The sequence below is a fragment of the Fukomys damarensis genome, unplaced genomic scaffold (assembly GCF_012274545.1).
Source record: "Fukomys damarensis isolate Sample0158 unplaced genomic scaffold, DMR_v1.0_HiC HiC_scaffold_9, whole genome shotgun sequence".
NCBI classification, from domain to species: domain Eukaryota; kingdom Metazoa; phylum Chordata; class Mammalia; order Rodentia; family Bathyergidae; genus Fukomys; species Fukomys damarensis.
In genome coordinates, this window is record NW_022900921.1 from 8447472 (window position 1) to 8465665 (window position 18194).

The following is an 18194-nucleotide window of genomic DNA, read 5'->3' on the forward strand; positions in this document are numbered from 1 at the left end:
TTTTTTTTTTTTTTTTGTACTGGGGATCGAACTCTGGTCCTTGCACTTGCAAGGCAGGTGGCAAAACCGCTGAGCTAAATCCCCGGCCCTACTTGGTGGCTTTTGATAGCTGAGGCAAATCTGAAGTTCTTAGACTGTACCTGAATTGGTCCTCCTTTCCCTCTACCCTTGCTGTCTTTTGCTGTTTGTCCTCTTTCCTCGCTCCCTTCCAACATCATTGGTCCTTGTGTTTTCTGGGAGTGTGCTGTGTTTTTCTGCTTTGGACCTTGTGTTCTGGAATGTGCTTCCCCCAGATCAGTGTAGAGAGGGCTTCTCAGACTGCCCAGTTTACGTGTGAGCTCCAACTCTGGACTGCTCCCCGTCTCTCTGACCCTGCTTCATTTTACCACTGGGTCAGAAACTTTGATATTTGACCACTGCTGTGTCCCTAGCACCTTATAGTGGTGCGTGGCACATCATAGTAGGCAGTTACTCAGTGAACATTTAATTGGAGAATGAACAGACAAATCTGCTAGCTACATTCAGCATAATCTGAGTATTCACTGTAAGATGTAGAGGATACGGTAGTGAATAACAAGCGTTGGAAAGGGGCACGTGTACTCGAAATTCAGTACAGTGGGAGCTATGTAAGAAAAAGGAAATCTGTAATGCTTTGGGAGTATAGCAGGGATACTCAGTTCAGTCTGGGTCAGAGAAATCTATCTCTTGAGGCAAGCAGTGCTGAGCTGAGTTGAGAGGGGTGAGTAGGCCATACAGAGAAAAGGCCTGCAAACACTTCATTCTGGTGTGAGAAGGCTGTGGGGTTCAGGGAACCGTGTTTCCCGTGGCTGTAATGAGGATGACTGGAGAAGACTGGTGATGAGTGGATGGAGAGCCATAAAAGCTCCTGAGTGAGGGAGTGCCGTGGTCAGATTTTTCTTTTTGTGAAAACTAATGCTTGCTGCATGGAGAGCCTCTGTAGAGGTACCACAATTCATGCATGCTTTTGGTTCTCAAACAGAAGTGTTTGGCAAAATTTTGTTTTTGTTTGCAAACTGTGTTGGGTAACAAACACAACTGAGGCCATCTTTCCCACACAAATACAAACGGGGCCCATCTTTTCCAAACTCAGAACAAATCAAGTTCGTGAACCAAGTTTACAGTAGTTGTTTTGGAGTTGATTGCTCGATCCTTTGGGGCAAAGTTCCCATATTACAAAAGGAAGCAGACTAAGTCATTCCTGACATGTATATCTTGGGCAGTTATTAGCTGCGTGTGCGCGTGTGTGTGGTGTGTGTGTGTGTGTGCGTGTGTGTTTTAGGGAGTGGCTGGGTTCATGGGATATCTCTGGCTCTTCAGAAGCTGCCTTATCTGGAAAGTAGCTCAGTTACGGGAAGAAGCACCATTCCTGAATGGGCCTGTGTTGAGCTCATGCTTGCCCATTTGCCTGGGCTACCACCCCCGTGGGAAGAAGAGAAGGTTTTGGAATTAGTAGCGTGGGTAGGCTGGTGGGTCAGAATCCACCACCATTGCCACCAGGACTGCCATGTTGTAATGGACCTCCTAAGCTCACATTCTTTCCGGGCAGTCTCTTTAGCTCAAGTCTGGACTTTGCCAAGGGCTGGCATCTGTATATGCAACATTTTCTTCCCATCAAAGCCTCCTGTCCCTGACTGAATCTAGCCATTACATTTACACCTGTGCTGATGAGTGTGTTTGCATTTGCTCCCAGATAAACTGCCAGAGTTCCGGAGAATGCTGTGATACAGTTAGCTTTACCCAGCCCAGTTCTTAGCTGTAGGCTCTGGCCCCCTCCCGAGTCCTTGGGGGTATGTTTTAGTTGTTGTTTTCTCCCCTCTCCTCTTCTTTCTTTTTCTTTCCACGGGCAGGGGGCAGGGTCGTGCTTATATAGTCTGGACTGTTGGTCTTGAACTCACTGTGTAGTGCAGGCTGCCGTCAGACTTGTGGCGATCTTCTTGCCTCATCTCCTCAAGTGCTTGGATTACAGGAATCTACCACCATGCCTGGCAGAGGGCTTGCTTTTTCTTTCCCTAGAATTGGAAAAGACCAGGGGTCATTGCATGTGAATCCCTCATTTATAGGTTGGAATATTTGGGGACTGGAAAGGAAATAAGTTGTTCAAGGTTACACTCAAAGCAAGGCTGAGACTTGAACTCCTTCCCACTGCAGTTGTGCTTTCACTCCCCCCGTGAAGGAAGAAACAACACTGAATGGTTGAGTATGGATTTTGCAGTCTTAGCCCTGCCATTGGCAACCTTGGATGGGTCAGGTACTTCAGGGTCTTGCTAAATGGACCTGTTCAGGAATTCCCACCTACTAGGATCACTGTTGAAGATGAATGAAAGGAAGATATATACTGTAAGTGCTTGACCAGAGCCTCACATAATAAAAAGTGGTAATGTGACCGGTGTTCCTCTTTGAGGTCAGTATTTTGATCGAGGTCTTCAGTTTTTTAAAAGCCACTTAAGGATGGCTTTAGCACTTCCTTGTCTTCCTGGGTCCACCTCCCCTTAACCCCCGCAGTTTGGACCTGACTGTACCCCAAAAGGTAACCCGACTCAAATCTTAAAGGTGGTTCTTCTGACCAGAGTCTCAAGGGGGAATTTAAGGACTCTTTGGGAGCATAATCCAGCAGTTAGAAACCCAAATTTTGGCACTGTATAGATGTGGTGGTGCATGGCTGTAATCACAGGCATGATTACTTGGAGGTTGAGGCCAGAGGATGGTCATGAGTTCAAGGCCGGCCTGAACTACAGAGTGAGACCCTGGCTCAAAGAACAAAAACCCTCAAACCAAATATCGGTGCTTGAGAATGCCCCAGAGGAAGTGTAAGACAGTGCTGCACACAGAGGCTTTGCAGTAACGCTCACTCCATCTTTCGTGTCTTCAAACAGCTTTGAGTTTGTTCGGGGAAGGAGAGTTCTCTTTATTGTTGTTTTTTGTGTGTATGTATGAGAGAGACCAGTTGGAATCAGTGAGATACCCTTGTTTCCGAGCCCGATGTCGGGTATGGTTTGAACGTGGTAGGATCAAGGTTGGATGTAGCGTGTATGCGAAAGAGACAGGAAATCGGGAAAATGCAAGAGGTGGCTCAGTGAGACGTGTGCACCTTTTTATGAGAAAGGAATAGTTGAACAACTAGGATTATTGTGCACATAGAATCATAGGTTAGGGTGGCCTGGGACTGAAGCATCTGAACAGACATGTTTTCTGTGGCCCTGTGGTTACAGCTCTGGTGGCAGGTGGGAGACAACATTAGTGGTTTGTGGCTCTGGTTAAGTAGTGACTTTCAGCAGTGCCTCCAAATGTTTCAGCTGTCACAGGAGGTACTGAATTCCTTGAATGGTGATAGTGGAACAGTTTGGATCGTGACTATGCTCTATAGCTGTAAGTTAGCAAAATCCTTCTCTTGATTTGTTCATTCAGAAATGTTTGACATCTATTGGGTGCCAGGTCCTAGAACTCAGTGGTAAACAGACTCATTAAGATACATACTCTCTTTTAGGCAGAAGTCTCAGTTGGGCATTTCTGTCTATCTTCTGAGGCCCAGTATAGCCTACTGGTAAGTTTCAGTTGATTTGCATTTAAGAACACTTTAGTCATCCATATTTAAAAGTCAGAAAAATTATCTAGAAGTTTAGGGAGTTCCTACTTTTCTTTAAAAAAAAAAAAAAACAATACATAAGCTAGAAACTCCACTGAGTAGTATACTTTTAAGTGACTGGCACGGTTTATGGATTGTGTCAGGCTATGACAGGGACAGCAGGAGAAGACCTAGCCGCCTTAGGCCTCTTAGCACTGTTGTCCAGTGGCAGAACCTAGCTGCCCTTCAGATGAAGAAGGGTCCTGGCTTGTCTCCTGCAGGCTCTTATGTTTGCTGTCTCTGATCCGGGCTTCCTTCCAGCATGAGTGAGACCTGTGGACCCAGGCTTTATACGTACCCTTGTTTGAAGGAAAAAGGACAACATTCTGTCCAGCTCACAAGCCAAGGAGCATCCTTATAGGAAAATAGTGAAAGCAGGTAGAGAGGAAGCCTTCCCACCTCTTCAGGGAGAGTAAACAGATGGGTGGCCTGGTGTGTCTTGAAGCAGTGGTAAAAGTACTCTCTGACTTAAAGGATGGGATTTCCAGGAAACGCCATTATGTTAGACCCCAGCAGACTTTCACCTTCCCCCATCTGTGGAATGGGTATTGCATTATTCATCTTAATCCCTAGTGCCCCTTCCACCTCAGATACCCTGTAGATGTGAGAGTGACTAAGACAGATACTGAGTATGGGAGTGGGAAGAGGAAAGAAAGGTGCATTGCAACCCTTTTGTTTGGAGGATGCAACAAGGATCATTGGAACATTTAATTCTCTCTGGGGCAACAGATTCCTCCCAGACAGGGGCCTCCTCCTTGCCCTGTTGATCTAATCCCTGTCAGGGTAGAGTAGAAAACTCTGGGCAGGGAAGCAGGAGACCAGTTCTCTACCCTAAATTGTTTGTCTTACTAAGACACCAGATTCTTTTCTTGCTTCCTATAAGCAAAGGAGGTTGAGCCAGGAGACCTTGCAGGATCCTTACCCAGTAGAATTGATTTTGATATGTCACATCGGAGGTCAGAACTGCAGTTGTTGAGAGAACACTGACCCAGCAAGATTTGCTTCTCCTGCTCAGATCTGGGCATCTTAATATTGTCACCTTCTGAGCTTGGCCGGGCTTTGGGGGCCTGTCCTTAGGCATAGGCCCTCTGCCTAAGGCATCTTGAAAATGCTGGGGTGAGAAAATGGCCCCAGGAGGCTGTGCATGCCCTAAGTGGTACACACACAGTGGAAGCCCTTCTCTTGAGGCATGTTGTTAGGGTTCAGACGGGCAGTTCCATACCTGGGAGAAGACTCCTCCTCGGCCTGCGACCTAGACCCTATGTCTGGCAGAGAACAGCTCTGCCTAAGGAAGGCAGACCCATTCCAAGAGACTAGTGCGCTATTCTGAGTGCTCAGGCTTGAGCCTGGCCTTCGTGTTAATAGAAGAAGCTTGGCTGCCACCAAACTGAAAAATCATACATTCAGCCCATTTGTTAGAGCAGCTTCCTAATAGACTTCAGAAGTTCTGCTGGGAACACGGGGTGGGGTGGGGGGCTTCCCTCAACATTTACATTCCAATAGGAAAACACAGCCAACTGGGTAGTTCCAGGTACCTATTTTTCCCTAACATGCCACCTCAAAACATGGTAGCAGCTAGGCACAGTGGCTTATACACAGTATATGTAATCTAGCTACTCAAGAGGCTGAGGCAGGGGGATCGGAAGTTTCAGGCCAGCCTTGGCAATTTAGCCTGCAGGTACATTTTCTAGCATGGTTTCAGAGCACCCAGGACTTACTATATGGCAGCTTAGGTCTCACGCAAAGACATTTCTGAAGGCCAGAAGGAGGAGGTAGTGTTAGTACTAACCCTAACCCTAAAATTCTGGACCTGGCCATTGATGGAGCATTTCTTTTGCCATATTCTGCTGGTCAGAACAGTCACAGATCCATCCTGCTGAAAATGAAAGGAAGAAAATGTGGGCCCCAACTTCCTATGGGAAAAGTATTAATTTGTAGCCATCCTTAGTGTCTATATTGGTCCATATACTGGCAAGGGCTCTGAACCAAAGCAAGGTGATCTGGCAGAAAAATGCTGGGGTGAGGGGCAGTGGCTGGGGCAGCTTGAGTTGAGGAAGGAGTGCCTGTAAGAGTAAGACAAGGTGGGATTGGTAAGGAGCCCCTGATGATAAGCCTTCTAGCCTGGAGGTGCACGCAGCAAGTGCATAGATGATAATAAATTTGAGTTGTTCCCTAGACTCAGAAGCCTGTGTGCATGAAGGGAAAGGAGGCTTTTGAAGGCCAGCTTAGGGATTCTGGGTTCTGTTTTGAAAACAATGGGAGAGCTGACATGGTCAGATTTCTGCTGTAGAGAACAGAGATTGGAGTGGGCGGGTAGAAAGAAGCAAGGTAGAAATAAGCAAGACTTGCAGTAGACTTTTAGTGGCCTTGAAGGAGGTAGACTGGCTTGTTAAAACGAATTCACTGTTTGCCCCTCATCCATGGCCACTGAGGAAGCTTTTGAACCCCTCTTCTCAAATTGTCTAGGAGCTGCATTGGTTGTGCTGTACCTTTTCATCAGAAAGAGCCTTTGGCTGCCAGATGTTTTCTGCCTGGCTCTCCATCTCTTGGTCCCAGAACCAAGCTGACTGCAGTGCTTCCATGCCCGGACCTGCGTCCCTGCCACTCTCCACCCAGCTTCAGGCTGGGTCAGAGCAGGTTGTTAGAATGGAAAGCCAGCGGAAAGTCTGTCAGCCTTCCAAGCACCCCGTACATCCCGTTCATTATCTCCACTCATTTTTACAATAGCCCTGTGGGATAAATGGTCTTCTTTTATGATAGCAGTGTATGTCTGTAATCCCAGCACTGTGGCAGTTTAGTGACATAGCTGAGACTTAATCTCAGAAATAAAAAGAGCTAGGAATGTAGTTCAGTGTAAAGGCCTGAGGTTTAATCCCCAGTACCTCAAAAAATGAAGGAAGGGAGGAAAGAAAATAGTAGTTCAGACAGGTTCAGTAATTTGCTCTTAGTAAGTAGTTAGAATTAGAGCCCATGGCATGTTGACTCCAAAGTCAGTTCCTTACATATTCCTGCCCTTGCACTGTACCTGACCCCAAGACTGTGCATACCTGCGCAGAAGGGTCCACACCAATCTTCATGTGTCGGGAGCCCTGTGGCCCAGCCTGGATGCTCCTGCTCTGGCCTCTGATGGGCTGGTCAGTGGAAGCTGGGGCTGGAACCTCCGATCCTCCTGGGAGCCCTGACCCTCCCTCCGTCTGGAGACACCCTCTTAGCTCTGACAGGCCACGCGCCACCGGCTTGAGAGCTGTGCTGCCTTTGGGCTTCTCCACAGGGCCTCCAAGCCAGCTGCTTCTGGGTTACTAGCGTGGTGGGAAATACTATTATGTGTTAGACCTTTAACTTGAAGAGGAAACCTCGTATCACTCATTCAACACAAATTCATGTGTTGAAAAAAAGCCAAGTATATTTATTTTAGCAAAAAAGAAAAACAATATTACTAATCTTTTCCCCCAACCACTGTAAATACTAAATGCTGTTAGAATTGTGTATCCTTCTAAAGCACTGCTACATATTACACATAAAATACAGCACATAAGTACTTTGAAAATTTAATAGTCATAGTTTAAAAAGTAATAGAAAAGATGAAATCAATTTTAATATAATCCAGTATGTTTAAAAGTACCATTTCAATGTAATTATTAATGAAATGTTTTGCATTCTTCATAGTAAGTTTTTAAAAAAATGTAATGTGTCTTTTATACTTAAAGCCCTTTTCAGTTTGGACCAACCCTGTTGTGACTGCCTACTTCCACGTGTGGTGTCCCGGACAGCACATGCTGGGTATGTGTTAGCATGTACACACTTTCATATATACACTTTTTTTTTTTTTTAATAAAATGGGATCATAATACCCTCCTGACTGTGTTTGTCCTCCCATTCAGATACATAGACTTTGGAGGGCATTTATCTTGTTTTCTAACTCTCCAAGCAGTGTTGGTGAGGAAGGTAGTTTTTCCTGATGAGAGAGACAGGGTAAGGAGCTGGCCCACGGCTGTGTCACTGGAGGGAAGGCTCACACACCCCAGCTCCGTACCTGTGGTCTCCCCTCACTACCTCCTGCGTGCACTGCACCCTGAGGTTGAGCCAAGACTCTCAAGCCCACCACATTTCATACGTATGTGTGTACACACACGGGCTGTGCTTTGCTGAGGGAAGCAGGCCCTGACGGGGCAAGCTGTTCACCTGGGCGGCCACATGGGTGCAGTGTGTAAAACATAGCCCCGTGAAACACCAGGTCCAGAGTTCTTACCAGCACGCCCAGCTGCCCTCTCAGAGCTTGCTACCACCAATGGATAGAGGAAAGCTCCAGAGTGTCTGGGATGTGCCCCCAAGCTTACAGCACATCTGTGGTGGAAAGTGGCCAGCACTGGCCCCTGTCTCAGGGAGAACAAATGCCGATAAGCAGTGGGAAAAAGACCGTTTGGGCCAGAGGGTGCAGTGCGTAAAGGGATGTGGGTTGGCTTGGGTGACATCAAGCATTAGAAATCTCTGAATAATTGGTTAATTTAGGAAAGTCCTGTACCCCTCCTGTAGAGTCATGATGTGATTCACATTCTATTCCTTTATGGCAAGATCGTATGGCTTCAGGTCTGAGACACATAGAAATCTGGTTTTGTTTTTTTCTTTTGTTCCCCCTCACCCAAAACTATGCCTTAATTAGACTGCACCCTAGATGTACCTGTGGGTCTTCTGCTAGCTTGCTTTCTCCTTTGGAAGATAGCTGGGATAAGTAGCCCAAGGAGCAAAGGGACATGAGTTACCAAGGCATGGTTTCTGAAGACCAGATGGATCCAGTGAAGCCAGCCTTCCTCCACTCCCCAAGCTGTTTCTGATGGAGGGAGTAGCAGCTTAGTGCTTAGGAGCCTTGAGCGCAGTCTCCTGAGTTGGATGGGGCTTTCTTCAGGATCCAGGAAGTGACATAGTTTGTAGTTGTGGTCTCCTGGTAGCTCTGTTTGCTTGGGATGGGGCAGGGACACTGCTAAAGATGACCCCTGCCGGAGCTGAGAAGTCTAAGCCACTATCTTTTGATTCTCCTGGGGTCTCAGCAAAACCTTCTGTTGAGAGGCTGGGGATTTATTTAGCTTAGTGGCACTGCACCTGCCTTGGAAGCACAAGGTCCTGAGTTTGTTCTCTGGTGGGGGCAAACCAAAACAAAAAACTCCTCTTTTGGAAGGGTTGGTATTGCCATTGGGATAACCCTTAAGACTTTGTAAAGCTTTACAAGATATTTGTTCCTATCTTTTGCAGTCTCAAAGGTGCCCTTCAGATAGGTGGTAGTTGGCTTTTTTTTCCTGGGGAAGGAATGTTAGGTTTATCAAGTTTAAGGAACTGCTTGGGGCCAGTGTGGCCCCCCCAAAAAAACTAAAAAGGGGGACAATTGGAATAAGAAAATGAAGTCAGCCTTTGTATTATGTGATACAAGGCAAGGGAGGCACGAAGCACAAGTAATAGGTCATACTCAGGGCTCAGCAGTGAGAAGATCCATAAACATTTTTTAAAAGATCCTCAACTCTGTCAGTGTTACTGTCCAAGAGTTGCAGGCACAGCAGTTTGCTGCAGAGGGAGGCCCTCTCACTGGGTACTGGGAGGGAGGCCTGAGGGTAGTAGCAGAGTGGGAATGCCTGGCTGCCACCTGTGATCAGAGGGGCAGTTCAGCGTCCCCAGGTCTGTGGCTGGCTTGTGGTTGCTCAAGTATGTTCTCTGCTGTTCCAGACCTCCCTACTGTATTGCCTAATTTGTATCACAACTGCTGATTCTCCTGTGAGGTGATATCTCTGTGGAGATCTTAGTCTTCAAGTCCGAAGTCTAAGGGGGCTTTTGGAAGCAGTCTGGTTGCTTCTTGTTTTACAAAAAGCCAAGGCTGTATCTTGACCAAGGTGCGTTCCATGTGACACCAAGAGGCTTACAGTGCCGGGTCCCTCTACATTCTACTTTGTTGTTTTGAGAAAAGTGAAAGATGGGGCCCTTTGGAGGGTCATTGCTACAGGAGTAGTGGAAATTGGGAGAGGACAGTTGTAGAGGCCTGAACCCCAAGGCTGATGTAGTGCAGGTGCTCTAGGTTCTGGTCCTCCTGACACATGCCTTATACTCTTCCTGAACCCAGAGGGCTGGGAAGGCCTACTGAAATGGGGAAGGTCTTGTCCAGAAATACTTCCATTTCCTGAAAATAGGCTGCCCACCCTTGTACCCTACATAGCTCTTCCAGAGAGGAGTCAAATGAAGCATTGATGTGAGGCTGGGAGTACTGAGTAAATATCCAGGGCAGGTACCTGGCAGGAAGCTCACTGGTGGCTTGAGGTTGTGTAGAAAATCTTGTCAGTTGTCTTTACTAGTTACTGAGAGATCTTTACCTGTAGAATAATAACTAACAAGTCTTGAGGGTTTTCTATGTTACAGGCACATTTCCAAGCACTTTACAAAGAATGATTTACTTAATCCTCTCAATCCTACCAGGTTAGGGGCTCTGTTTCCATTGAGAGCAACCCAGAGTTGCTCCCGTAGAGGGGCAGAGCTGGAACTCCGGCCCTGCTGGTGGTGTGAAGTAAGCAGTTTTGCAGACTCACAGCCCACTGCTTTTCCCATTGGGGAACCTGGTCTATAATTCTTGACTTCTGTTTCTGCATCTCGTTCTTTCTGGGCCTTGTGTTAAACTCTAGAAGAGCCAGGCTTAAGGTTGTGGGTCTTGCCTGGGGTGAAGACAGAGTGGTCCCTGAGAGGAGAGAGCAATTAACTTAACCATGACCCATTTCAGTGCTCACATCAGCTTTTGATTTCATGGGCTGAACCCTGGACGGTTGTATCCTTTTCTGTATCCATAGTACCTAGCATGCAGTATGGGCTGTGTGTTCATTGAGATGAAGAGAGAGCATTGATCAGTCCTTGACTGGAATTACAAATACTGGTGTTTGTGGCTGCTCTCTTCTCTCCTTCCTGTGGTGGAATTTGACATAATCCTTTACCTAAATAAGCCTGTTTGCTGTCTCAGGTTCCTCAGAACAGCAGCCCTAGCAGTCATAATCAGTCAGTCACAGGTGGAATTAAAGATTAAAGTCTTGTGTAAACTGACCCTTACTCACCATTGCATCCCATGGCCCCTCAGTGGCCAAGTTTGTTTTGCTTCATGATAGTGACAGGAGCCAAGTTGGAATGTTTATTTTTTTTTGTACTGGGGATCAAATTTGGGTCCTTGTGCTTGTGAGGCTCAGTGGAACCACTGAGCTAAATTCCTGGCCCCAGAGTTGGAATCTTAAAAAATAGTTTAAGACTCTTGAACAAGCCAGGAATCTCACCATGTCCAATTCTGTGTTCTATAAAATGGGCAGAATTGTGTCCACCTTTCCCATTGTAGAGTGTTCTGGTGAGACAGCGGTAGGCAGTGGTGAATGAGGAAGCATCTTGTGAGTGTCTTAGCTCAGGGTGAGGAAAGATCATGTTCCCTTCTCTCCTCTGCTTTGTAACAGGGCCTGTACAGAATCCCTGCTTTCACCCCTCACCCCTTTCCCATGTGTCATGCCTGTCCTTTGACCTGCAGGGTCTCTGCAGTTTGCTTCATTCTTTGGTTTCTGATATGTTGGAGGAGGAGAAATTACCCTGGGGCTTTGGTGCTGGCCACACCCCCAAGGCCTAGCCATTGCCAGTGGCCCTGGAGCATTGCCTTGAGGGCAAATAGTGCTGATTTCTTGCTGCTTTTTTCTGCAGTGTGAAATGGCATGGCTTTAGCCCACTATGAGGTGGGGTCGTGAGGTGGGCTGGTGGCTTCAGAGAAGTTGATTCTGGTACAGGTAGTCTCAGCCCCCTAAAGGGCCCATAGGGTGGAACTTAGGAACATGTTGGGAACATTAAGAACCTAGTGTTTGTCTCCTGCAGTGCTGTGAGGGGGTCGGGGTAGCCTGGGATTTTAGATCTTTGGGTGCACATACTTTCTCATTGTGTCCTTTGATTAAGCACTTAGCTTCTTAGAGTTTCTTCTAAAACAGAGACAATAGTTCTTCTATTTAAAAACCTGATGTCTTTAGCTCCTTTCTTCCCATTTCTCAATGTCAGTAATCTTATTAGGATCTTCTGTATTATTGCAGATTATTCACACCAGAGGAACTATTCGGTATTTACACATGTGTGCCTTGTTTATTTCACTTAGGAGTATATCCTTAATATGCATCTATTTTCCTATGAATGAATCTATTTTCTCATACTTTATGCCTGAGTAATAAGGGAAGGTGGGACGGGTAGGGGAAAGGTAAAAAGGGAAAAGAAAAAATGTGAGATAATGAAAACATGGAAATAAAGTGGTTGTAGATGGGGAGGGGAGGAGGGGGTGAAGGGAGGGCAGGGACAAGGGGAAAAAACGAAAACCAAGACTTGTCATATAGAGGTACAAGATCCCAACAATGAATGTAACTGTACTGTATCCCTAAAATGTACCAATAAACTCAATTAAAGCTGAAAAAAATGGTTGGAAAGGTAGGTTGGCATGAAAAATGAATGGAGCTTGGGTTGAATTCACTAATGGCAAAATAAATACAATTTTTAAAGTTAAAAAAAAAAAACAACCTGACGCACAACAGATTTGCAGCAGGAGGCCTGGGTTCCTGAGGTAAATCCTTTTAAGTGGTAGCCATTGTCAGGGTATTGGGTGAGCAGGTAGCAGGTAGAGGCTGTCTGGCTATAAGGAGGAAGCAGAGATGAACAGTAGTCTTTAGAGCTTTTTTTCCCTCCTGGTGCAGCCACAGTAGCTAAACCCCACTTCCAGCCCAGACCAATCCCCTGTGCCCTTATGTCGCCAAGACACTTAACCTGTGGCTTCCTGACTAACCATTCTCAGTTCTTGGTGCTGGAGAGTGTACTGGTGGGTAAACAAGGGATGAGCTTCCTCAGGCCCCCTGAAGCCTGCAGCCTGAGCCCTTAGACTCTGGCTGGGAGGTAGGGTTCCTCCCTGGCACCCACTGTCATCAGACAGCTCAATCCTTAGACCTTCAGTGGTGTCACTGTTGTGCAGGAGGCTTCTTACAACTGCCGGTGCTCAGGTTCTTTCACTGCCCTGAATAGATTTCCGGAGTTTGGGGAGAGGCAGACATTTTTCATTTAACTAAGCTTGCTCCTCCTCCAGGTGCTCCTTAGCCCACAGAAGTGCTATTGCAAGCCTGCCTGCTTGCTGGTCCCCGGTTTCCAGTACTGTTAGGTGAAGGTTTTTCATGTTGGCTTCTGCTCTGGAGCTCCTCCTGAGAGGGAGGTAAAATCAGGAGGGAAGTTGGGCCAAGTATCTGCACAGTTCTATGATTTTTTTCTTTTTAAGAAACCTTTAAATAGTTAACGTGTATAAAAGAATGTAAATGAAAAAAAAAATACTAAAACAGCAACCCAAGTAAAGACATTTTGTTAAGTGTTACCACGCATGGTGGTGCATGCCTGTAATTCCAGAACTTGGGAGGTTGAGGTAGGATGATCTCCATGAGTTTGAGGCCAGCCTGGGCTAAATAGTGTGTTCAGGGGAGCTTGAACTACAGAGTGAGACCCTGTCTCCAAAAAAAAAAAAAATGAGTATGACAATGTGGAAAAGGGCTAAAAGTGTAGGGAAAGTGGGAAGGGGTAGGGGAAAGGTAATAAGGGAAAAAATATGAGAAAATGAAAAAATGGAAATAAAGTGTTTGTAAATGGGGAGGGGAGGGAGGGGGTGAAGGGAGGGCAGGGACAAGGGGAAAAAATGAGAACCAAGACCTGTCACGTAGAGGTACAAGATCCCAACAATGAATGTAACTGTACTGTATCCCTAAAATGTACCAGTAAACTCAATGAGGAGAAAAAAATGCATACATACATACATTAATAGTAAATGTGGCACCATATTTCACAGTAGAAACTCAGAGTTGAATCAGGATTATTGTCTTGTATTTTCAGGGAAAACCTATAGAATTACCTAGCAGATACCCACCGAGGAATCTACATTTTGATACGAGCTCCTCTGGTGACAAGTAGGCATTCAGAATTTTAGTATGAATCCTTTTGTAGCCTAATGTCAGAGGAAGCGTATTGTGGAAAGCTAGCTGCATTTTAGGCAGTCGGTGGTGTAAGAGCAAAACACAAGATGTTGGGACTAGAAGGATGGCAAAGGATAGAATTCTACCTTCTTCTATCATAGGCCTCTAAATGGAGAGACTAAAGACACCCAGTGGGGGAATTCTTGCCATACTTGGGCAGCAAGGGCTGTGGTATCTGAGCCAGGCCTGGCATCCTAGCCCAGGGCTCTGGTCATTTCCTCACATTGAGTTTGGAGCATAAGAGCTGTGATCCATCTGTGGTAGCCAAAGTTGGCAAATAAAAATACCAGTTAAACTAGAATTTCAGATGCTAAGGTGCCCTGCACCCAACCTGTGAGTGGGTGTGAATGATTTTTTAGTATAAGTGTGTCTCAAGTATTGTATAGGACGTAGTCTAAAATACTTCTCGCTGTTGATGTGAAATTCAGCTTTAACTGGGTGTCTTGAATTTCCATTGTGAAGTCTGCTAAGCATCTTCCTTCCCCTACTCTGTGATCTTTGGGTACTAGGGAGATTGAAGAATTGTCCCAAAGAAATGAAAAAAAAATGCTTTACATTCATGGTAGTTTTGTGTTCTAAGTTTATTTAAAATAATGTTTAATTTGTTAACCTTATGAGCTAGCAATCATTGACCTCCTTTCAGTGTATGGGAAAGTAAGTTACTGAGTCTTTCTGCTTGGCTTTCCTTGGTTCAGTGGTGTGGGGACCAGTTGCTTTGATACTAGGGCCCTCCACTCAACCTGTGACTGGGTGTGGTTGTGCAGTAACTTGATGCTCTTCTGCCCGCTCTATGGTGCATTGGTAACTTTGGACACCGCCAGGTAGCTCCTGGGTCAGTTTTCCTGTAAATATAGTGTGGGCCCCTTCTAGCTCTGGCTGAGTCTGAGGTCAGCATCCAAAATAATTTCTTGGGGTTCAGAAGCCTCTTCCAGCAGAGAATGCTCTAAGATTTAGGGCACTAGGAATGAGTTTACATTAATTGAGGCAGTTGTCAATCCCCAGAAACAGAAACCTGCTTTGGGTCCTGAGTGAGGGCAATGAAAAAAGTGGGCAGCAGAGCATCTTTGCCTCGTATCCTGCCTGAGAGGATTGGCTCGTGAAGTCCAAAATTCAGGAGAGCTTGCCTGAGCCTGCAGCTGGGTGCAGCTTATAGGACAGAGTTCAGAAATCTAAATTGAGTAAATTTCTCTTAGAGGTCTAGTTTATTTTGCTACATTTTTTGAAAACTCAGAAAAGCTGGCTGGACCAAGCCATGTGCTGATGGAGAGCTTTGGCTGCCCTCTGGCTGGTGCCTGTACCTCCCAGTTTGTCTCAGTCACCAGGCAGGCTGGTGGTGATTTAGGGAACTGCCTGGGGACTGTGACACCCGGGGAGTTTTTCTGTCCTGTTGCCCTCAGCTGGCCCTTGGCTTGGATTAAAGTGTGCTGATTCCATTTCCAAGGAGAACAGCGTAGATCCAGACCCCAGAGGCATGCCGAGAAAGCCACACTGCAGTGGTGTCGTTCATTTGTAGTGCACAGGGAGAATTAGCCTCTCTCCTTGCAAGAGAATGCTCTCGAAGTTGAGAAGCAACCATACTTAATGTAAATCCCGCCAGTCCATTCTTACTGTGGGCCTACTACGCACAGACTGGAATCTTGTATTTTAGGAAACAGTGAACAAGAGGGATTGATACCTGCCCTTGTAGAGCTCCTAGTCATTCTTCGCATGGGGCCAAGATGGGGGTGAAGTTGTGCCTGCCTTTCAATCCCACTGTTGCTGCCTTCTCATTTGGTGATCGTGATTGGACAAGTCTCTTAGCTTGTTTGAGCCTTGACTCCTCATCAGCTAATCCGGGATCATCACCATCCCTGCCTTCTTGAGTGCTTGTGAAACCCTTCTACGTGAGCTGTGCGTGGAAAGAGCTTTGGCACTGTGTAAGGGCAGGATAATTAATTATGGCCTTGTAGGGTTGAGGTGTGCACACATGGAACCATTTCAAGTGGTGGGCCTACGAAGACTCCACTCCTTTTTCCGTATGCTGAATTAGAACTTGATCCAGAGTTGCTGGTGGATAGTGCCTTATGCTGCATAGTTGGAAGGTCTCCTGAGGAGAATTTATATTATGGCTAAGGAGTGAGCAGCCATCTTGCTTGATCCTAGATAAGTCCTTTCCTCAGTTGCATTTTCTAGACATCTGAAATAATATTATTTAAGTAAGTAAAATCACAGTTTAGATCAGTTTTGATACTTTGTCGATGTGTAGTAAGTAAAAGGAGGTTATTACTTTTCTAACTAGAACCTAAAAGGCAGGGTAGGGAGCCTGCAGGTCAGGGGCTTTAGTGACTGTTGATATATATCTCAGCTATGATGATTATTTTGACTTTTGGGCAGGACTTCGGGGACTGGTACCAGCTGTGGGTGTGGCCACAGCCACCTTAGGACTTCAGGATCCATTTCTGGGCAAGGAGAGTGGGAGCACAGAGCGCCTGGGTCACTGCGGGCTAAAGATAGTCAGCTGGGCCTGGGCCAGGTGGACCAGTGTCATGTGACTGGAGCCTGGGCTGCCCTGTGCCCCTCTCCCGGCCTGGCCACCAAGCAGGCGCAGACTCTGCACTCCAGCTGACAGCTGACCTGCAGCTTCCTTTCAGCGGCCTCAAGATCCTCTGACCTTCCAAGGTTTCCTCCCTCCCACCTTCTACTTTCTCTGCACTTTCCCCAGAGTGCTACCCTTTAGCCCACTATTGTGGCTCACCTGCAGGAAAATCTGGGGGAAATCTGGGTGGGAGGGCTGAGCAGAGAGAGGACTCAGATAAAAGGGGTGGCAGCGGCAGCAGGTGCAAATCAGTGAATAAGAGGAGAGGGTTAACCCAGCATTCTGTGGAAAAGTGGTCTTGACTAGGGGCTGTTAGGGTTTGTGGGGTGGGATGGAAGGCCTGGCAGTCTTCAGGCCCCTCCTCTGAATCTGTCGCATTTCCAGACTGAGTGAACCAGGCTCTTCACAGACTGCCACCCCCACTGGCTTGGGAGCGATGGGCACAGTGGGTAGCTCTCCCCATGGTTGTGCTACCTTCCACATTTGGGGTCCTGGTGGAATTCTTGCCAGCTGCACCCCACACCAGCCTCTGTGCTTTGATCCAGGCCGTGGCTGAGGAGCCTCCGGGGCCATAGTCTGGAGTAGACAAACTAATGCCTCTTCCTTAGAGGGCTCCCAGGGTGCTGGAGTAGCGGGCTGTGCCTCGCTCGCTCTGGGGGAGGGGTGGTGTCGGGTCCCTGGCCTTCAGTCCCAGGATTGAGCCTTGCCAGGACCCGTGACCTTAGGCGGCCTTGCTGCTGTTTAGAGCCTGGTTGTGGGAATAGAGGTGGTAATTTGGATCCTCTAGATGTTCTTCCACTTCCTGCTAGTTAAGAGACTGCATGGCTTCAAATCCTGTTCTGCTTGCTGGCTGTGATCTTGGCAAATAGCCTTTCTACCATGTACTTTGATTTCCATATTAACAAAACTGGATTAATGAGAGAAATATAACCCGGTGTAATTTTAAATGTTAACTTAGAGAATCATGTGAAGTTAAAATGGTGTGCCATGCTTACATATTTCTGTGCTTGTTAGTAGTATGGTGTCCACACTTCGTTGCTGGTGTCTGTCCTGCCTTGATGAGAAATCCCAGTTGTTGAGATCCTGCTTTCTCTCTGCACATGTGCAGGTAGAGCCAGTGTTGCCTTCAGTTCAGGGAGGAAGGTGTGGCTCAGGGAGCATGGCCAACGGTGTCCCCCTAATCTTGCAGCTGACAAGTGCTGAAATTTGGTAGGGGGCTCAGCACTGGTTTCATGCATTTAATTGCTTGTGAATCAAGGCTGGGCTGGAGCATGTCTGGGATAGTTTTTTCTCATCCCAGAAAGGGTCAGGCTGAAGCTGAGGTTGAGACCGTGACCTCATGGTGTTGGCTGTGTTGCCATGCCCTGACCTAGGCACGGGGCTTCCCTCTGTGAACACAGCCTTGTCCCTGTCCTGATGGAACACTGGTCTGGAGGAGCAGATGAGTAAGAAAGCAGGTAATGTTTACTGTAGTGAGAGCGCACAGCAGAGGTTCTTCCCCACGCTTGGGATCTGGGGAGTGGGACGGGGTGGCTCCTCCCTCAGAAGGTGGACCTAATGGCCCGCTAGAAGGCAGCAGACAGCAAGTGTGCAGAAAACCGCTCTTAAGCCCCACAGTCAGGTTAAGCTCAACCTTTTCGCCTGCCGCATCAGGATGCTGCTTCCCAAGTGATCATTTGGAGTCCCGTTCTGGCAGTACTCAGGCCTGAAGTCTGGTCTCTGGCCACCTCCTCTCCCTCCTGCAGGTTTTCTCAGCCAGCCCATCCCATTTCTTCCTCTGTTTCAGTTCTAGCTTCTCTCCCTTTCTCTTAACTAGTTCTTTGTGCTACCTATTGAGGTTGAATCACCATGTGCCTTCACAGGTTTTCCATTGGTTGAATTGAGTCTTTGCTGTAGTGTAGAAGGACTAAGACTAAGCTTTTTTTTTTTTTTTTTTTTTTTT

The 18194-nt window shown here is 46.9% G+C and overlaps 1 protein-coding gene across 4 annotated transcripts in view; it reads left to right on the plus strand.

Annotated features, from left to right (window-relative positions):
• The window catches only part of Larp1 (La ribonucleoprotein 1, translational regulator), a 95419-nt gene that overhangs the window by 43697 nt on the left and 33528 nt on the right, over window positions 1-18194 (plus strand). The window contains exon 1 of one of the 4 annotated variants that reach the window (XM_033761586.1): window positions 7355-7423. The exons of 2 other annotated variants lie outside the window; for them this stretch is intronic. In XM_033761586.1, the coding sequence (XP_033617477.1) occupies window positions 7417-7423 (7 nt within the window). In that variant the 5' untranslated portion in view covers window positions 7355-7416. Of the gene's footprint in view, window positions 1-7354; window positions 7424-18194 lie in introns of those variants that run through there. One more of the 4 variants, XM_033761585.1, reaches the window with a different exon arrangement.